Here is a 21,806-nt window from a genome sequence, read left to right as displayed (position 1 = left end):
GAGATGGAGGAAGAAAAAACCTTGTGAATAACAGAAGTGGATGGAGGATCGTCTATGGTGACTCGGGCCCGTTCATAGGCCATGTTTAGGTCATTTCCTGCCACTCCTACACAAAAACACATAGAAACCAGATCCAGATAGTTTGTAGAGTTCAGTACTATAGGTCTCATTTTTTGCAAAAGCAAGTCTGTGTGGACTGAATAAGAGTGGATAGGCAGATGGTAGATGAACTGTTACCTGAACTCTCTACAGGCATCGAGACCGAGCGAGACCTCCGTGCAACTATTGACGTGTTTTCATATGAACCAGCTTGCCCTCCATCTAAGTGTTGAGACATTTATATCACTCTTAAAACAGACATGTACAATATTACCATAAATCTGTGTTTTTGTTAAAAAAATCTCTTTAGACGAAAGCAAAATATGACAAAACGGCAAAAGCAAACACATTCATATATATATATATATATATATAAGTAAATATTGCAAATGCAAAAAGTTATTTTACTTAGGGTAAAGCTCAGTCTGTAATAATTAAAGGGATCCCATCCTGGATTGTGAGATGGTAAAATTTTTTGATGTTTTTGAAAGAAGTCTCTTAAAGTGCCCCTATTATGGCATTTGAAAGGTTCCTATTTTTTTTTTTTTTTTTTACATTTATTTGTATAGCGCTTTTCACGATACATATAGTTTCAAAGCAGCTTTACAGAGAATGCATGTCAACATTACAATTTGGAGAATGCAGTTAGCTAATAATGTAATAATTTAGGCGATTAATATACAATCACTGTTTGCAATTTAATTGAAGGTAGAAGCAAAGAGCTCCTGGAAAAATGAATTACATATTAACAATAATTAGGATATATAGAAATTTGCGAATGTGCGTGTTGATCCAGATGTTGCATCTTCTGAAGTCATCGCAGGAGTTGGCGCCGTCTCTTCCAAAGTTTTAGTCATCTGAGGTCTTCTTAAGAGGCTGGATCCAAACTGAAACTGATGTACTCTCTAGTCACCTCGGGACGGGCGTCCCGAGGTAAAACAGAAAAGCAAATGGAGAATAATTAGCATAGCTGCTGTTCATAACATTAAGCAAAGATAGTCATGTGCTTGGCTAAAGAGATGTGTCTTTAGCCAAGCATTCACATAATCCATCTCATATCAGATCAATTGCACATGACTATCTTTGCTTAATGTTATGAACAGCAGCTATGCTAATTATTCTCCATTTGCTTTTCTGTTTTACCTCGGGACGCCCGTCCCGAGGTGACTAGAGAGTACATCAGTTTCAGTTTGGATCCAGCCTTGTTTTGGGAGTCCCCAACAACAGGTTTACATGCATGCAAGGTCAAAAAACCCTTACATTGTCTTATAATATGCATTTATTTTTACCTTATATGCTCAAAGACTCCCAAACGATTCGCTCAACGCTTCATTTTTCCAAACCCCTCCTTTGCGTGACACTAACTGGTGATTGGTCAGATCACCAGATTGGAGTTTATCAACTCCAAGTAATAACAACGACAAACATTTGACACATTTCTAGACAATTGCGAGCGAACACATATTGCTGTTAGCTGGTTAGCTGGAGACCTACAAGCTACGCGGAGCGTACACAACGCACACAACTAAATACGTATTGTGCATGCTACAGAAAACATAACAGCAGCAATTATTAATCATACTTACATGTTGTGATTTGGAGTAGGAAGAAGCTGGTCCAAATAAACTGGGTACTTCTTAAAATATATATATATATATATATATATATGAAGAGTTCAGATGCAAAAACCTCTTAGTCCGCCTGACATGTGTTGTTCTAAATGAGCAATTTTTTTTTTACCAGGCTCCTATGTTTAGGTTCAGTAATTTTACTTTAATGGCAATGAAAATGTTATTAGTCAGTTATTGAAATGCCTTATTTAAAAAAAAATATATATCACTTTAGACAATTCATTGGTATTTGACAAATTTGACTGTCTTTTGCTGCAAAACCAGCTAACTCCATGTGTGTGTTTGTTTGTTTTTTTTTGCGAAAACCTTTTACAGCAGGAAAAGGAACACTGTTGTGTTTACTTGCTACTCACGAAATCCTGTCACTGTAACAATGGACAAAACATGATTAAAAACTTGCAGCTCTGCATTTGAAAGCCAGCTTATACACACGCCGTCATTCATCTTGAAATCATATGATTCGATTAGCGTCTTCCGATTGCTTCTTCTGTTGACTTAGAGGCTTTTGCTGACAAAGGGAAGTGGCGTTAAGCGGCTTCTGTCAACGAACCAGTATTTCTGAATAGGCTGATGCTAGGATTTAGCGGATTTGAAGCAAAAGTATTTGATGAACGTATACTATGTGCGGAGAGCATTCACTCAATATCAATAACTCATTTTTGATGGAGGTGGAGTTTAGAGGCTTTTGCAGCTGAATTCTTCATTATATATATATATATATTTATCCAATAAATCCAAATTTAGATCAGTTCACAAAAAAAATCTAGTTGGATTGATTCACTGAAAAGAACAAACACAAAAGAATAATTCACTCACATTACAGAAAAACGCTTACCTGAGTCAGTCAATTGCTCTCCGGAGCTCAACAGGTGCTCGTCTTCTGGTTGTGTCTGGAAGTGGGGTCTGCGTGGGATTCTGCCAGGACTCCCCTCAGTGAGCACACTGTTGACCGTGAACAGCGGCACTGCTTGTCTCTCCTACACACAAATACAGTTCAGATAGACACTTGCACGCATCTGAACACATAAAACAATTTTATTGGCCCTTTGAGGTCTATCTCCAAAGAAAGATCAGTTCCATAAACAACTTTTATTATGTACAAAATTACTAAAAAATACTATAAAGTAACATTAAATTAGTTTACATTACTTTGGCACTATATTTCAAGTTTTCGAAAGCCATACAACAGCTTGATTGAAACTGAAGTCATAACTTTTGTTGAATATGCTAAAAAAAAGGTATGAAATATACAGGAACACAAATATGATATTTCAAAGAAACTTTGAAGTAGATTTTTCCTTTTCAACATCCTTGTTTTCCACTGAACCTTATTTTTACACTTAAACTCATCACTTGCTTTTTTTTTCATCTCAAAATAATTGTGAGAAATGCACTTGAGTTTATGCTGTGTTGTCACGTAACCTTGCCTGCTGACAGGGCTAAATTGTATTTATAGCCGATGGGAGAGCACTCAAATTCACAGAGCAAGCTAAAAGTACTTCTTAAATCAAAACGGAAAACAACTCCCTCGGCCTGCCCGCACTGAGGGGAGAGGAGAGCTATGTGTGTGTAAGGTTGTGCTGTGACATGCAGTGATGGCTGATGGGAGATTTTCACCCAGAGGGTGTTAAAGTCGGTGTCCTTTAAATGAAAGCCGAGGTCTTATGATCCATGTTATTCAATCTAGCTGAGTTTTACGGCTCCAACGCAGGAGTGATTATGCCGATGGAGGTTAACGTAGCATGAAATAACACTGAGAGTGTGTGTGTGAGTAAGCACATATTTTAGAAGTGATAGAAAGTGTGTGTAATCTTAAAAGTAATAATGCTGAGATGTACGTGTGTACTTCCTCTCAAACCTGATTGAAAAGCTCGGTCGTCAGTCCTAGGTAGTTGTGAAGTGCCAGGAAAGTGACTCTCTGCAGGCGCACCATGATTATCTAAACAGACAGAAATAAGCCACAAATTAACGCTGTGGTTTTTTGTAAATTACTATGCTTACGCCAGTAAATAACAGTTTGAAATCTTGCAAATAAGACACCACTGTCTATGTGGTTAAATGGGCCATAAAGAGGGGAAAAATGCTTTTCTTTTCTTTTATGAAATAAAGATATCTGATGTGCAATTTAGACAGTCTAACTTTTCACATTATCATGTTCCATGCCCAGTCTAGACAATTTATGAAGACTGAACTCCAAAAACAAAAACATTCAGGAAAAAGACATTTTATTTAGTGCCGTCAAAAGATTAATCGCATCCAAAATAAAAGTTTGTGCGTACTGTGTATAATTATATATAAATACACACATACATGTATATATTTAAAAAAAAATTTATATTTATATTTATATATATTATAAATTATATTTGATGTGAATAAACGTGATTAATCATTTGACAGACGTAATTTTATTTAATTGTACTATCAGAATCATTAAAAGTTTTTGTTCAACATTACATATTAATTTTTTTTTTAATTTACTGTATCAGCCAATATTGGATATTTAATTGTATTAATTTGCTTCATTTTAACATTTACATTACCTTCTCCATCATCTAATGTTCCCTTAAACCTGATCTTTAAAAACACTAATAATTGATTAACAATGTTAAATGTAATTTTTAGCAAATCTCACAATTAATATCCAATTATATTGTATAATTTATAATGACTGATTTTGGTTTTTAGAGTTTTGATTAGTTTAATTATACAGATTTTTAATAGTTATAATTACTAGTATTTATTTTTATTTAGTAGTACAGAATTTTAATAATGGCCATTTAATTATAGGTCATAATATGAAAATAATTAATGGCTAATCGATATCCACCATAATTTTCATATTTGTGCATCCCTAGTATTTAGCTTCTTGGTCACCCTGAGGAACTACAGTGTGTCCTGTGCTGTCAAATGTAAGTCATTTAAATATAGATCTATAAAGAAGGTATATTGCCAAAAAAAGAGAGAGAAACCTTGGCGAACATTACAGGCCCAGATATACTTCAAGCAAAATCAAAGAACCAACTAGTATGATGTCCTTTCGAACAAAATCAGGCCAAAACTACCATAGTATTTTTTTTCCTACTATGGCAGTCAATGTGGGGCGAGATCTGCTTGGTTACAAACCTTCTTCAAAATATCTTCCTTTGTGCTCAGCAGAACAAAGAAATGTATACAGGTTTGGAACAACTTGAGGGGGAGTAAATGATGACAGACTTTTAATTTCTGGGTGAACTATCCCTTTAAAAGTGGACTTTATTAAAAAAAAAAAAAAAAAAGGCGGGAAAATGGCCTGTTATTACAGTGTGGTTGAGACAGATGTTCAGTAAGACAGGTACATTGATGCAGACAGCCATGGGAGAGTTCAAGCCCATCTGTACCTGTATGACTCTCACTAGTGTCTCTGGGTATTTCTCAAACACTGACTGGAAAGCTGAGGCAGGCAAACGCAATATGGTAGACCTGACCGCTGCACGAGCAGACACGGTCTTATAAGGAGCAGGATAACCCTGGAGAGAAAAGAAAGATCCAAAATTAATCTCGGTGCACTGGAGCTGGATAAGTCGTCAGGAAGGCAGACAGAGAACTTACTGTAATGATGTCTAGAATGCTGAGAAGACTGTGAACGCTGTCCCCGGGCAACACGTCCTTCACCACAGGCTCTGTGCCATCCTGAAAGACACACACACACCGAAGGAGAATATAACAACATTAGGGGGGCACTAAGTTTAATTACTCATTTGCCATTTAGCTGATACTTCTTATCCAAAGTGACCTACAGGGAATTTATTGCAGGGACAGACTCCCCGGTCTAACCAGAGGTTAAGTATCTTAATCAAGGAAATTATGGTAATTGTTCATGAATCAATTGCTGTGGGTTTCGAGCCTATAACAATTAGAAGACCAGATCTTTAATAAAGTTATAGAACCCAATTAAACACTATTTTATTAGTTATTTTCACACTTGAAATTGTACACCCATAGCCATCTAAAACCTGGGTTTAGTGCTTGTCCATCTGCTGAAACAGTCAAAATTTAAAAAAAATAATTAAAAAATTTAAAAAAGTAATTTTTGAAAAACATTTTTTTTAACCATTTCCCTCAGCTGCTTTAACTGAACGTGAGCACATAAATATTTAAAACAAATATTTAATATAAAGAGACGCTTTTCCCCCCAATAAATACATTTTAAAAATGTAGAAAATATAATTAATATACATTATTATTAATATACATTTTAGGTATTTTTATATATAATAATATCTGTGGAATCAGTGGTTCGGAGCGCGTATCAAACTGCCAGAGTCACGTGAACTATTGAAGTTTCAAAACCCTTGAAACTTGACGTAACAAAGCCTCGTTTACTGAAATCATGGGATTTTGGTGCTCTGAACCACTGATTCGAAACAAATGATTTGTTAAGCTTCAAAGCTTCATGAAGCAGTGTTTTGAAATCACCCATCACTAGATATTGTTGAATAAAGTCGCTATTTTGTCATTTTTGGTGCACAAAAATTATTCTAATCGCTTTATAATGTTAAGGTTGAACCACTGTAGTCACATGAACTGTTTTAAATATGTTTTTAGTAGGCATTTATGGGCACTGAAAAAGGAAGTGTTATTGCTGGCGATGCAGGCCTCACTGAGCAATCGGATTTTATCAAAAATATCTTAATTTGTGTTCTAAAAATGAATGAAGGTCTTACGGGTGTGGAACGACATGAGGGTGAGTAATTAATGACTGAATTTTCATTTTTGGGTGAACTAACCCTTTAAATAAGGTGCTATTTCCTCTCAAAAGCATCAGTATGCATGAGGTTGATGACCAAGTTAACTGACATTCCCTAAACCAGTGCTCTAATGAATTCTGTGAATTTTAAAAGGTACTTCTATAGATCATCCTTACAAACTCATGAATGCAAAGCTCAAGCCTTCCATCCTGAACCACATAAATGCTGTCATCATCATCCCCTGGCTTGAACAGCCCCTCTCCCTCCTGCAGCTCCACAAACACCATGTGCCGACACAGCTCCAAAAACAAGGGCTTCTCAAAATGACCAAGCACCCTGAAATGGATCAACATTCAACTTTAGATGAACACCAGACATTCCATTAGGCTGAAAAAGTATCATGTGATATGCATGTAGTTCAGGGTCAGAGTGGTTCACCTCACGTTCTTGAGCATGTAGAGCACCTCTGAGGGCAGGTTTGAGTTCTGCACATCAAATTCAGTGAGATCTGCTTCCAAGAGAGAGGGAGGGGGTTCTTTGGGCTGCAAAGTGGGTGGCTCCTTCCTGATCCGCAGGATCCTGCATGACATCATAGCAGGATTCAAACCAGAAGCACTGATTAGACAGCTTCTGACTTAAACCGTGTGGGTGATAAAACGAGATGGCATGCGTTTCCGTAAAAATTAGGTATATGAGAATCTAAACATACCTGCGCGCTATACTTAGAACTTTAGGCCTCTTCCGGGAGCGCTGCTTAGACACCGAAGTGGAGGTTGGTGTCGAGGACAAGGTCTGGACCTGAAAGATAGAAATAGAAAAACCAAGTGGAGGATGGAGAGTAAATAAATATATCAGGCTGTTAGTCATACAGGTTGTGCACAGTGGCACACGTTCAAGATATTCCACTTCGCACACTCTATGCTGCCCTCTAATGGAGGAAGACTAAACTTTCAGCTGATGATAATGTTAATTACACCTATAAAGGAGTATTTGTGGAGAAAGTCTCTGCAGAGTCAGAGTCTGAACACTCAGCTATTTATCTTGGAGCACAAATAGACTACTGTGAATGTGACCATTAATCACCAGCTAAAACAGGGTGCAAATCACAGGTGAACAAATGGGTTTCAGCAAGATGTGACTCACCTTTCTCATGATTTTCCTGCCATAAAAGAGCACTTTATCTCTTTTTCTGAAGCGATAGCGTGGAACACCAGCCTGTTGACCTTAAAATACACACAAGCAAATGCATAATGAGATTCCAGCAAACTGCTCTACGCATACACTGCCGTTCAAAAGTTTAGGGTCAGGGAGATTTTTTTTTTTTTTTAAAGGACTTGATACTTTTGCTCAGCATAGATGCATTAAATCAGTCAAAAGTGACAGTAAAGACATTTATAATATTACAAACAAAAAAATTCAAATAAAATTCTTTTAAACTTTCTATTCATCAAAGAATCCGTTAAAAAAATGCATCACAAATACGCAAAAATATTAAAGTCACCATGAAATCAAAAACGACAATATAATCTTGTTTTTTTTTTTTTTTTTTATGGAATATTGTGGTGTGTATTATAAATGATTTATCCATGCACATAATTTTTTTTAGTATTCATGGGGGGGGGGGGTCTAAAATAATTTGATCACTAAAAATTTGTAAAATACAACAATTTGAACAGAGTAGCATTGAGATCCCCTATCTATGGGACTGAATTATATAGGGCCTTGAAAATGAAGATTTCAAAAGGAAAGTTGATAGAGAATCTAGATGGATATTAAAATATCTTTAATATTATGGCACTCAGACAGGTATGTTCTATGCAACTGAGTTGATAGAAAAACATGAGATACATTTCTAGTTTCAAAGTTATTTGTTCTTCAGATTTTCCTCTTTAAAAGAAAAAGTCTCAGCTGTATGCAAAGTCACCCATATTTGGTTTTTGACCACTAAAAATGTGTACAATTTACCAATTTACTCATGGAGCCACATTAAGATCTGGGACTGAACCATTGAGGTCCTTTAAAATGAAGATATCAAAAGTTTGTTAAGAACAAGAATCTAAAAGGATATTAAGATATATTTAATACTTCTTGAGTTACAGGCATGCAAACTTGAGGCAGAAAACACAAAAAGTGCTTTTTGCCATTTTTGAACTGTCACCATTGGTGTATAATGAAACCAAGATTGCTAAAGGCAACAGATTTTACTAATAGACCTACCAATCTCTGTGTAAAAATAAAATAATGATGCTGCCATCTTTCTAAAGTCATTTTTACACCCTTCTAAATTGGTGCCAAATTCTAAGGTAAAAATTGTCTTTTTAACCCCCCTCTACAAAATAGTGGATTACTTAGTAAATATACATCTGTGACATTTAATATTTTGGCTTTCATCACTATTTATGTTTGTCTTTCTACAGAAAAAATATTAACAAAATCAAAAATTTGAGCTGGGGAAGTTTCCGAAATTTGATTGATTTGACACGGAATGATCCTGGAGTAATGATGCTGAAAATTCAGCTTTACCATCACAGAAGTAAACTATATTTTAAAATATATTCAAATAGAAAACAGTTATTTTAAATTGTAATAATATTTCACAATATTTCTATTTTTACTGTATTTTTGATCAAATAAATGCAGCTAGTGAGCACCTCCATCATATCAAACCCAAACTTTTGAAACCACAAAACACTTATTCAAGAATCAGAGCTGAGCAACACGCTGAAAACAACACAATATGGACACCGAAGAGAAACGCACTCGCCAGTTTATATCTGCGGTAGAGGAGAAGCACAGTGATTCCTATCAGACACACAGCCACCACGGCACCGATCAAAACACCCGTCAGCTGGAACAGACAACAGTCACAGAAATGTAAGATAAGGGAATTTATCTGATATTACAGGAAAACTGAAAGATAAAAAAAATATCATTGTCTGCAACTGGACTTGACAAAACAAAACATGACTGGCAATACTGGCTAATACTGGCAAAAATGCTGCAAGAAATTATAATCTGATTCAACTGGGTGTATCGCTCATGCCAAACATGACGAACCAAAGTATTTTAAATGTCTGCCACTTGTTACATAATCTGTACAGTTGATCCAAGCCAGTTCATTGTCTTTCCTTTCACATGGGAAAGTAATAAGGGAAAAGACAGCTTTCCAGAGAAAACATTTCCGTACCATGGTGGTCTGCATCCTCTCCTCCACAAACTGCTGCAGGCGGGAACGAATTTCGCTCCCAATAGCCTGAGGAAATACACACCAATATACAAACAGTCAGACACACTCACAGGGTTTTGGTTTGAAAATAAAAACCCTTTGGATAAAACACTTTTTTTGTATATGCATTTATAATTTATTTAGGTTTATTCCACAGAACAATACAATTAAAAAAACAGCTCATGTGGGATTTCCTTGCACTCATGTTTATTGTTTTAATCCATACCTAACTGCTGAGCTCAAATGAGACTCAAAGAGGCCAGTGCTTGTTCAGCTCCTTCCTGTCTTGAACAAAAGAGTACTTCCCCTCGCAAAAATAAAGGGATCTATCTGCTCAACACCTAATCCAGCATTTAACTTTTCAAAGGGATAGTTCACCAGAAGTAAAAAATATTGTAATTTCTTACTCATTCTCATGTCATTCCAAACCTGTTTGCTGTTATTTATCTACTGTACATTTCATACTGTACATTTTTTAAAAACAGGGAGTGGACATTGTTGTTCTTCTTTCTTTATGACAGAAATTATCATGAAACATATTCTTAATAATAAAAACGATAGGCAGAACCCATTTCCCATCCCGACTAATCCCTTTTGAACAAAATATATCTTACTCTTTGTAAGCCATTATGCATGTAAGTAAGAAGATGGTATTACACTGTAATTATTTGCACTACCATTGTTGTCTACAGTTATATGTAATACTTTTTATAGTTATTAACTAACTATTAACTATGACTTTTGCCTCAAACTCCTAGTTACTCCTTAATAATAGTGAGTAAGGTAATTGTTAAGTTTCGGTATTGGGTAGGATTAAGGGATTATTAGAATACTGTCATGCAGAATAAGGCATTAATATGTGCTTTATAAGTACTAATAAATACCCAACTAGTTAATAGTGAGAATTGGACCCTAAACTAAAGTGTTACCATAATACTTTACTTGATCTATATTTGTGTTACTCTCCTGTCTATCTGTTTATCATGTATGTTCTCTTGTTTTGTGCTATTCAGAATAAAAAAAAAACTACATGAACTGATTATGTTCCATTCACATTCATAACAAACAAAGTGCAACAAAAATGACATTTGATATTTTGAGATCCATGATACTTACAGGATACATGCACTGAGCATCTTCATTCTCTCCCATTTCTAAAAATACAAAGTCACTCAATTTATGGAGAATGCATTTAGTTGTATTTAATAAATGTTCTCAAGCTGTCATTCATTCAAGAAAACAGTCAAAAAGTCTGAACTTCAACTGTTCTGGAAGTAAACTTCTGTTTTAGTTGAACTTAACACACCTTTGCAAACTATTTTAAGCAATAATCCGATGGAAAAATAAGCATACTAGCTGAATATGATGCATTGTTTCTGCTGTCATTGGAGCAGTAATGACAACATGCATTAGTGTTATGGGTTTTACAGCTATTTAAAGTGTAAACAACCATGCCAACTTATAGAAACAGATGAATTCTGTTTTAGGTTTAGACCAGTTGCACAAAAATACCAATAAAACACGCATATCTTACAAAAAAGCCTCTTTAGCAGGTGGTTTATACGTGACAGAGTAATATGCTAATTAGCTAGCAAACAGTAGCTTACTTACTAAAGACAACGAAATTGAAGACCGGTGCTGAAATAATCCTTTTATTTATATCGCAGTTGCTGACTGGGCCACTTTCTTGTCATTTTCACACAAATTTCACTCCTTTGTAAACTTTGGCAGCTTCTTTTTACGCCCCATGAAGTCAAATCTCTGCTGTTGCCTTGACAGTCCTTCACGTGGCAGTAACATGCAATGTCATTGGCTACAATTAACACGAACGGTCCAATCGTAACCGCTGTTATTTGACTATTCGTTTTTTTTTATTATTATTATTATATGCAAAACAACATACATAATGCCGTGATAACACCAATAATTATGCAGATCATAAAATAAAAATGGGGAAAAGTGGTGGAGTATAATAAAAATAAAAAATAAATGTAATTTAACTATTAATGTCACATAATATCATTATATTCTCTTAGATAGCATTGTTTTCTATTATAAACATAAAAAAATCTGCATGACAAGCATAAAATTCAAATAAAAATGATTTGGGACAAGGTCATTTTATGCATATAGAACTTCCCCAATAATATTAGTCTACTTACTGTATAATAGCCTATCCCTTGGTTTCACAGACAAGGGTTAAGCTAGTCATGGACTAAAATGCATGTTTGAGCTGTTTTAACTGAAAACAACTTGTACTGACACATCTTAAAATATGTCAGTGCCATTGTTTTGTCTCAAGATGCACACCAATAAGGTTTATTTAAGGTATATTTATAAAAGCAACTTAAATGCCCTAAATGAACTAAGGCCTAATCCTGGTTTAAGCCCTGTCTGTGAAACCGGGCCTTCATGTTTTTGTCTTGCTGACTGTAGGAAAAATGTGAGACAATTCAGTGTACATTTATGTTTCTGTCAGCTGATAGCTCAATCAAATGCAATCAAATAGAGCACTGTTCTTCCATAAGAGTTTTATTTGTTTGCAAGCCGTTTTATACATACTGGACGTTCCTTACGAACATTAATGTTTGAGATCAATAACATCATTGTAGAAGTTGTCTAGTGCTTTGTCTTCTTTTTTTCTCATGGGGTAGAATTTCAGACCAATTACATGTCTCATTTCACATGGCCTTCAAAAACAACAATCACAGATGTTTCTAAATGAGTGGCTATCAAACAAAAGTAACACACTCAAAAGTGACATTTAAATACAAAAACAAAATGGCAGGAACAAGCAAGGCAGGCATCCGATATTTACAATTGTGGTTTTTAAATGAAAAATGAACGAAAACAACCTCCACCAATATATTCGGATTATTAAAATTCCCATTAAGAATACATTTATAATAAAGGCAGTTTTGGGGCATTTCATATATATAAATTTTTTTACAATAAATTCCAGACAATCTTTTGTCCTCATCCCCTTTTGAAGTCCAGTTCTACTTGTTGAGATATTTAGCCACTGAATGGTAGGCAAGCAGGATCTCCTTGTCTTTGGGGCAGGTGAGGTGGAACACATCTTCCTTGTATGCTTTGTCCAAGTACTGTGTCAGGCCTTTTAGCTCTCTAGGGATCTCAAAACCACGGTACTTCTTGCAAACTACCTATAAAGTGAACACATTATTTAGATTTGAACTAGATGAAGTTTAATTGAAGACTGTCAGTGTAGAGGAAGTGATTCTACTTATAGTAAAGAGCAGTACACTGTATTATATCAGTAATGAGAAAAATAGTGACCTTGACAATGTGCAATTTTGGAAGCAGGTTGCAGTCAGCAAGAGAGAGTGAATTTCCGTCCAGGTAATGCCTTGCGGATTGGGCTGAATCTGGATTCTGGTCCAGTTCATGTGGAAGGGGAGTCAACAGGTACTGATCCAACTTCATCAAACTCCTTAGAAATTTCTTCTCCAGCACTTAAATATATACACAACCATTAAGATGTTGAAATTCAAATGCAAATATTCAATGTTGATATCTATCTATCTATCTATCAATCTATCAACCATTCCATCCATCCATCCATCAATCAATCAATCAATCAATCCATTCATCCATCCATCCATCCATCAACCATTCCATCCATCAACCATTCAATACATCCATCCATCCATCCATCCATCCATCAGCCATTCCATTCCATCCATCCATCTATCCAATCTATCTATCTATCCACTCTATCAACCATTCCATCCATCCATCCATCCAATCAATCAATCAATCAATCAATCAATCAACCATTCCATTCATCCATCCATCCATCCATCCATCCATCCATCCATCAGCCATTCCATTCCATCCATCCATCTATCCATCCATCCATCAACCATTCTATCTATCTATCTATCTATCTATCTATCTATCTATCTATCTATCTATCTATCAACCATTCCATCCATCCATCTATTTATGCCATGTACTAATTCGAGCAACAAGTTTTCCCAAATGCTTTTGAAATGACAGCTCCCATATTTCAAACACAAAATGGTTCACTGCTTTCTGATCAGATACAGACTTCATTGTTCACTGGCCAAAATACTTCAGAGAAGGGTGACCCTTACTGTCATTGAGTCCAGGATTGGGATTTTTAATGTAAGCCGAGAATTTGTGAAAGATGTCATCTCCAGCCGTGTTAGACTCCTTATAGCGGCAGCATAACTTGGGATATCTGCAATGCAAAAATGGTGCAAATGTTTACTGGGTAATTCTAACTTTATATTTCATGTCGTAAAGGGTTGAATTTGTAGTGGAACAAATTGTGGCATTTGGTAAAAACAGTAAGATACATTTCCTTTCAGGAATTCATGCTTATTTTTATAGCAGTTTTGACAAGCAAAATACTTGAAATCTTGGGATTGGTGGTATGAATGTATACTCACTGTGGGGGAGCAAGGGTCTCTTCCAGAAACTCCTCGATCTTGTTGGTGTCAGTACGGACCTCTCCATTATAGATGAGGAAAGGGGGCTGAGAACCTGGAGCCAGGTCCTTTAGTACCTCTGGAGCTCTAGAAAGAAAGAAATCATAAATAAATAATCAGATTGTGTTATACATTAATGTAACATTTTCAGGTATTAGTGCTAAGCCATAAATTCTAGTGTATTTCATAAGCAAAAGCCATTTTATAAGATATTAGAACGTATCTTAACTAGAAAAGCTGAGCCATATGAAATTTTATAAATATAATATTAACTAAGACCATGTTATTCATCAGAGGTTGCTTTTTCATAGCTCACAAGGTCTTTTTGAATACTTAGTCATGTTTAGTTTGTACTATACACTTTGCCTCTGAAAGTTAATGTGATAACAGCTCAGGTCATTTGGTTTCAGAATAACTTTGTGGGTTTTATCTCTGACTTTTGCATAACTGAGCAGAGTTTAAGACATTGTTGAGATCTCTTCTAAGATGAGTGATATTACTATTACTAAGGAAAGAACTGAAGAGTTCAGATGCAAAAGCCTCTAAGTGCTGTCTGAAATTTTCTTCTAAAATGAAAATTTTTATCAAGCTCGTATGTTTATGTTAAGTTATTTAACTTTAATGGCAATGAAAAGGACCTATTAAATGCCATTAAAGTGAAATTACTGAACCTAAACATACAAGCTTGATAAAAATGTTCATTTTAGAAGAAATTTTCAGATGGCACTTAGAGGCTTTTGCATCCGAACTCTTCAACTTCAGTTTGCACTCCATTTAATCTCATTGTTGTCTAGAAGAAACAACTAAATGAAATATCAAAGAGATTTCACTGTGAAGAACTGTTATCCTGTTGTTGGCATCTCTCACCTCTTCATGTCCACTGTGGTGAGGGTGAAATTGACCCCCTTCAGCCAGAGTATCATGAAGAGCCGCTGACAAAAAGGGCAGTTACCAACACTTTCACCATCATCGCTTGCCTGCATTACAGCATTCAGTAAGTAAAGTGTTAAAACTCCTAAGATGGAAATGATTTAATGTACAACAAAATACATTGAACTACTTCCTGAAAAAGTACTGAAACATTAAAGTAATTTCTCCCTTGTTCAGTCATATTTTCAGAGATCCTATCATTAGTACTAAATTCAGCAAGAAAAGTGTGAGGCCACAGATATTGTTTTCAAACAATTGACTGGGTTATGTCATAGGAATGATTGGAAGTACAAACATTTTGAGCAAGGGTTAGATCGCAAGATTCAAACTTTTAGATCTTATATCTTTAAGAAATGACAACAGTCATCATTTAGAATATTTGACAGATTTTGAACTGCACGATTAAGCTCTGACCTTGACAAAAAGTTCAATCTTTGCTGCTTCAGCCATCTCTGGTCCTCCTCTACCTCCTCCTCTTTCTGCGGTGTCTCAGTTGCCCAGGATCTCTCGCTGGTTCAGGAGAATGAGGTCAGTTTACATCAGTCCACCTCAGAGTCTACTTATAGAATCCACTTCACCTCACGAGTTCACACTTGGATGTATCTGTCTCCTCCTTTGATCTCTGAAAAATTAAACTGTATCGATGGCACTAACTACAGCAACTTTCCTTCTTCCTCTCCTAACCGCAGTTTCTATCATTTCCTTTTAGAACCCAAACTCCTACCACACCCCACTGGTCTTGAGTGTTCGGAATACCAGCCCACTGGCCGAACCTGTCCAACCTGTATCTTCCCTCATTCTCTTCTGCTTTAGTCATTGTGAGTTTCTCCCTAAACTGCTCAGTGCTGTCCTACTTCCATCATTCTTCACTCCCAGTTCAGTCTACTTGCCCAAGTTTACCCAAAAATAAAAATTCTGTTATCCTTTACACACCGTCATGTGGTTCCAAACACACATGCTTTTGTTTTTCTTTAACAGACCACAGAAGAAGATGTTTGGCAGGGTGTTCACGCTGTTCTTTTGCATACAATAAAAGTGAACAGCGAACAGGGACTGTCAAGCTTAAAAAAAATGACAAAACAATGCCATCAAGGTAAAATGATAAAAATTATTCAGTCAACTCTATATGCACTATATCTCTGAGTTTCCCTAAAGCAGTACAATATTTTTGTGTGATAAAAAAGACTGAAATTTAAGATATGGAAAAGAGCAGTGCTAATATTCTGATAAACTTTGTGTAAAAAATAAGTAAGAAAACAGATTTTCATTTTTGGATTGGACTATTATGAAAACGTATGAGCATCATGCACAATATATGGTTTATTTTAAGGATAGGGTTATATGATTACCATTTTGTGCTATGAAAACTGTAACGGTACTTTAATTTCCTGTAGCATTGATCAGTGCTGAAGTACTTTGACCCTGTGGAATTTGTGTGAGAATAAGGATACACAGGAGAGAGTGATTTACTACAGGTATGATGAGGTGTAACATCTAAACTATGACATTTGGCCGTTCTAAGAGATTTTTAGGCTCTCTGTCACCCCGTTTTTGTCTCAAGTTTTGCTTCGGGAGACCCTATTTCCAGTAATTGTTTAGGTGACTAGACTTGCTAGTGTATACGTGATTTTTAACACCAAGCTCAGCAAACTGATATCCTGCTTTTATATCAGGATAAATATCCTCTGTTTTCCTGTATTAAACTGAGAATCAACTGAGCAGCAATCTGGTCTCTGTCTCTCTTATTTGATTCTCCCAATGCGTTGTAAAAGGGCTTCACGAGATCTGGAGGTGAATTGCAGAAGACTGTAAATAACTGAACAAAATGATCTAACACCTATGTATGACAAATCATTAATTTGAATGCCTACTGTTACAATTTGTACTGTATGTTGTGACCACGCCAAAATTTTTAAAAATACTTTACAGAAGAAACATGGCGACTCAATGTCAAATTGTGCATAAATATGTCCTTGAATATTATGCCAGCATCCGATGGGTTGAATTCTGCTGAATTTAAATATGATAAAGAGCTACACTCTTATTGGTAGCTGAAAGAATCATCAAATTAGCCAAAATACTTGATTAATAAACACTCAAGGTGCAGAGGGGGTGTAGACCTTTGTGAATGATGGGCGTACCCAACAAACCTAGTACATTTTAATACAGAGAATGAATGTACTGAATCATCACACTGCCTTTGTTCAAAAAAGTCTGAGTCATTACACTTTTAATTAAGAATTCATATAAACCAGTTTTAATCTGGAAAAATAAGGTATCATCAGGGTAATTATAGATGCTAAAACATTATAATCATGTTGTCACAATAAAACAGTGGCAACTTAGTATCAGTCACCAACGTCATTTACAAAAATATAAATAATAAAATAATAAAATGAATGCTTCTTATAGTGTTTGAAGATCTTGAATTAATATTATAATTTTACAGTAGTAACAAAAAAGTATGTAGTAACTGTGGTATTTACTGGAAAAAGCTTTTTCATGGTATAATATTCACAAAATTACAGGGATTTGCATATTCTTCTCAAGACACCACAGTATCGCAACATAGTAGGGGTTGCACCGACTAATTAGTCAACTTTAATGCTCTGCCATGACTCCTTAAGCATGATGTCGACTAGTCGCTGGTCATGGCCTATAGATGGGGCAGCAGGAAGAAATCTTTGAAGTCCACATTTACGTTCCGTATCCAACAGTTAAAGGGTTAGTTCACCCAAAAATGAAAATTCTGTCATTTATTACTCACCCTCATGGTGTTCCACACCCGTACACACACAGACCTTCGTTCATCTTCGGAACCCAAATTAAGATATTTTTGTTGAAATCCGATGGCTCAGTGAGGTCTCCATAGCCAGCAATGACATTTCCTCTCTCAAGATCCATTAATGTACTGAAAACATATTTAAATCAGTTCATGTGAGTACAGTGGTTCAATATTAATATTATAAAGCGACAAGAAAATTTTTGGTGCACCAAAAAAAACAAAATAATGACTTATATAGTGATGGCCGATTTCAAAACACTGCTTCATGAAGCTTCGGAGCGTTATGAATCAGCGTGTCGAATCAGCGGTTCGGAGCGCAATAAATGACAAATAAATGCATACTCCGAAAGCACTCCACAAGATATGTTTGATTATACCATCTGGATTCTCAATATTGATCGGATGAATGCACGTTTTAAACAGCTTGTTGCACACGTAAGTTAATCACCAATCTAAACTGCGCTGCTACATTACACACACAGACAGTGGCGCACAGATCGCATCCGTACGGTGAAGAATCATTAAAGGTGGGCTCAGTAGATTTTGAAAGACACTGCTGAACACTGTTGATATCTGAAATCAACCCAAACAAACCCACCCCTCTCTTCATTGCTCCGCCTCCAAAACTCTCCCTCCAATCCTAACCACCCTGCTCCGAGTCAGACTCGAACTCCGGCCTGATCGCTGCTGGCAGGTGAGGTGAGTGCACTAACAATGACGCTCATTCTCTAGCGGTCGTCAGTGTGCAGTAGTTTAACTGCAAAACTCTCTCTATCTGGCCACTGTTACACACGCAATGCAAGTGGGTGTCTGTTTATCACAGCTGACGTGCAACAAAATGCTTCACGAAAAATAAAGGGCAGTTGATGAACAAACGACAAGGAAGCACAAAAAAATCAACGTACAGTACACAAGAGTAAATACAAAGTGTTCATTGTTAGTCTCCAACAGCACAGCAGCTCCAGACTATCAAAATCCAGTGTTACTCGCGTGTGAAGCGGGATCAAAGCAGCTTCCGCGTCTGTTTTCAGGCCTTCCCACTTAAGCTTTTCTAATATTAACGCGGTCCTAAAGCATTTGCCCAGTCATAAACCTTCATTCCAGTGAAATTTTTTTGAGCTGTTTTGGATTGTGTCCCATTTCTTGTTCTGCTGTTTTTTTCTTCTTTTTTTCAAATCTCGCGGAGCGTATCGAATCATGATTCGGATCGCGTGTCAAACCGCCAAACTGCTGAAATCACGTGACTTTGGCGCTCCGAACTGCTGATTCGACACGCTGATTCAAAATGCTCCGAAGCTTCCTGAAGCAGTATTTTGAAATCGGCCATCACTATATAAGTCTATATAATTTTGTTTTTTTTGGTGCAGCAAAAAAAATGTCGTCGCTTTATAATATTAATATTGAACCACTGTGCTCACATGAACTGATTTAAATATGTTTTTAGTACATTAATGGATCTTGAGAGAGGAAATGTCATTGCTGGTTATGCAGGCCTCACTGAGCCATCGGATTTCAACAAAAATATCTTAATTTGTGTTCCGAAGATTAACGAAGGTCTTACGGGTGTAGAACGACATGAGGGTGAGTAATAAATGACATTATTTTCATTTTTGGGTGAACTAACCCTTTAACCTAATTATAACCTTATCCCTAAAACCAAGTCTTGACCCTCAAACAGGCCTTTAAATGGTCTCAGGAAGTGAGAACAGGCCAAAATGTTCTCACTTTACGCTCTTTGTCCTCACTCCGATGGTCTAAAACTCAGTCCTCACAAAGATATTTGTACAAGTACACACACACATACACACACAGAGAGAGAGAGAGAGAGAGAGAGAGAGAGAGAGAGAGAGAGAGAGAGAGTTCAGTGATAACTTCATAACTTCATTTCTGTAACTCTTAATGTGTAAAAAAAAAAAAACTAAACGTGCAGTAGCACGTCTGTGTGTGTGCATTTTGTTTTGTGATTTCAGTGGAACGAATAGCGAGTTTCCACAACGATTGAAGATTGAAGCGCTCATCTGTGCACGAGCCACAGCCATTGATTAGAGCGGCAACGAGAAGAACAACACAAGAACACAAAGAACACATTCCAGCACTATTTAACACAAATGAACTAAATTAATACTCTGCTAATCAGCTAGAGATGTTTCATTTGTATTAGATACATCTACTTGAGATGTTTCAAAAAGTAGTGGGGACAATATCGACCCTGGCAAAAAGTGGACATGTTCCATCCGCAAATAACCTACAGATTACTTAATTATAGATGTCTATGCATATTAAGAGATGAAATTTAAACATAACAGCACACACTTTACCTTTTAAACAGCTGTAAATGAATACACCTCAATCCAATGATGAGAGTTCTTCAAGGGTCATTTTTGTGCACATTTTCTTTGAAAAAGAAACACTGCCATCTAGTGTTAAGTTTGGGTTATCCTCTGAGGAACCGAACATTCTGACACAACAGCTAAAAGCAAAATGAAAACGCATGCGGAAAATGGAAAAAACGTTTTTTTTTCAAAAAAAAAAAAAAAGAAAAACAAGAATTCGGCTTGATTTTTCGTTTTTCGTTCAGGAGTAGAAAATGAATAAACAACTTGAATATTTGATCTCTACATGTGGGCGGGAATGAAACACCGCTTTCCGCTGATTGGTCAACCAAACATTAAACGGTGCCGTCATCAGTTCTTCCGCAGTTCAGCTCAGCAGAATATTAGTCCTTCACTGCGATGGATTCTTAACGCATATTGCAACTGCATTCAATCTCTTTCTCATCAAATGGCCAGACTAACGAATGGCTTGACACATACCATACCGAGACAGAGCCTAGACAAGGCTTTCTTCTGTGTGTCCATAAATTCGGCAACTTACGCGTGTTTATCTCAGAAATATTATCATTATACTAGTTTATGTTAGATATAATAATTTACTAAGCACCTGCACTCACAACTACCTAATAGCCAACACTTTTGGCACACTGCCTGTTTTATTATTGCTGACCACCTATCAAAATCTGTGTGGCGATGCTGCGCGACTCACGGGACAGACAGATATAGTGAAGCCCAGACCAGTATCAATTTAAGTCATCATACACAGATGTCAAAACTTTTGTTTTAGGCAATACGCTGAGATTTGGACAATAGTGGAACTTTAAATAATATGACAGATATGGAAAGAAATGACATCGTATTGTAGTTTATGTTCACAGCACATCTATTATAGCTTCACACAGATGGATATCATAATGTCGTTATCACACAGAATGTTTCAGTGATTGACTTTAGTGAAATGTGAATTTGACATAATGATTTTAATGTGAACTTGTTTGAGTATTATGAATGGAACCCTGAAATAAGACTTTGTACAATAAACCAGAGATGAAGGGCTTTCATATTTAATGCCATCTACCAGTGCCAGAAATTAACTTTCCCATATGGGACAAATGATTTTCAGGGGTATTTTTCTTTTACCTATATATATATTTTCTTTCCTAATCTTATTAAATATGTATGCTATTTATAATGTTAAATTCTTAAATTTTGTCAAATAAATTAGAATAATATGACACTATAGGCTGTTATCAATTAAATCAGTATCAAAGTTGCTTTCAGATGTAGCTACTTACAGTAAATACATTTACACATTAATTACAACTCTATAATATAATGAGATTAATATTTTAAACAACATTTTTATTCAGAAATATGAAATGACAAAATGAAATGATACTTGGATTATGAAAGTAATATCGCCACTAGGTGGCGGTAAGTCATTGCGTTAAGGAAGGAGTCATTTATTCATTTGTCGATTCGTTCAAAACGCTGACTCATTCAGGAATAAAATCAAGTGGCTGTCTGTATTAATTAGTCATTGAATCATCGTCTATATGAATGGGTTGTTCAAAGACTCTTATTCATTCAGGAATGA

At 36.0% G+C, this 21,806-nt stretch overlaps 2 protein-coding genes across 3 annotated transcripts in view; both read right to left on the bottom strand.

Annotated features, from left to right (window-relative positions):
- The window catches only part of LOC127525216 (patatin-like phospholipase domain-containing protein 7), a 30,904-nt gene extending 19,419 nt beyond the window's left edge, over positions 1-11,485 (bottom strand). Inside the window, exons 1-14 of the mRNA XM_051917609.1 lie at positions 11,298-11,485; positions 10,803-10,840; positions 9,648-9,713; positions 9,221-9,308; positions 7,604-7,683; positions 7,170-7,258; positions 6,899-7,039; positions 6,637-6,796; positions 5,322-5,402; positions 5,111-5,239; positions 3,589-3,669; positions 2,566-2,707; positions 238-321; positions 21-106 (exon numbers count right to left, since the gene is read on the bottom strand). Coding sequence (XP_051773569.1) covers positions 21-106; positions 238-321; positions 2,566-2,707; positions 3,589-3,669; positions 5,111-5,239; positions 5,322-5,402; positions 6,637-6,796; positions 6,899-7,039; positions 7,170-7,258; positions 7,604-7,683; positions 9,221-9,308; positions 9,648-9,713; positions 10,803-10,838 — 1,263 coding nt within the window. The 5' untranslated portion in view covers positions 10,839-10,840; positions 11,298-11,485. The remainder of the gene's footprint in view (positions 1-20; positions 107-237; positions 322-2,565; positions 2,708-3,588; positions 3,670-5,110; positions 5,240-5,321; positions 5,403-6,636; positions 6,797-6,898; positions 7,040-7,169; positions 7,259-7,603; positions 7,684-9,220; positions 9,309-9,647; positions 9,714-10,802; positions 10,841-11,297) is intronic.
- A 715-nt stretch (positions 11,486-12,200) lies between these two features.
- On the bottom strand, positions 12,201-20,390 carry LOC127525551 (chloride intracellular channel protein 4-like). Of its 2 annotated transcripts, XM_051918175.1 has the most exons (8): positions 20,195-20,390; positions 17,859-18,002; positions 15,506-15,601; positions 15,029-15,138; positions 14,123-14,248; positions 13,805-13,911; positions 12,984-13,159; positions 12,201-12,850 (listed from the first exon to the last, which is right to left on the bottom strand). In XM_051918175.1, exons 3-8 carry the CDS (start codon positions 15,539-15,541, stop codon positions 12,686-12,688), a joined length of 720 nt encoding a protein of 239 aa, XP_051774135.1. In that variant the 5' UTR covers positions 15,542-15,601; positions 17,859-18,002; positions 20,195-20,390; the 3' UTR covers positions 12,201-12,685. The 2 variants fall into 2 exon arrangements, with proteins under 2 accessions (XP_051774135.1, XP_051774136.1); XM_051918176.1 differs by lacking the exon at positions 17,859-18,002.
- Positions 20,391-21,806: the final 1,416 nt, after the last annotated feature.

This window comes from Ctenopharyngodon idella, chromosome 13 (genome assembly GCF_019924925.1).
Source record: "Ctenopharyngodon idella isolate HZGC_01 chromosome 13, HZGC01, whole genome shotgun sequence".
NCBI lineage: Eukaryota > Metazoa > Chordata > Actinopteri > Cypriniformes > Xenocyprididae > Ctenopharyngodon > Ctenopharyngodon idella.
The sequence above is the reverse complement of the archived record's forward strand: the minus strand, read 5'-3'. Positions and strand labels throughout refer to the sequence as shown.

Coding starts and splice junctions, on each gene's coding strand:
- LOC127525551 (XM_051918175.1), bottom strand. CDS start 15,541: ATGGCTGAAGCAGCAAAGATTGAACTTTTTGTCAAG. Junction 14,249..15,028: donor ACCACAGTGGACATGAAGAG/GTGAGAGATGCC, acceptor CTTTCTTTCTAG/AGCTCCAGAGGTACTAAAGG. Junction 12,851..12,983: donor CAAAATTGCACATTGTCAAG/GTCACTATTTTT, acceptor TTCACTTTATAG/GTAGTTTGCAAGAAGTACCG.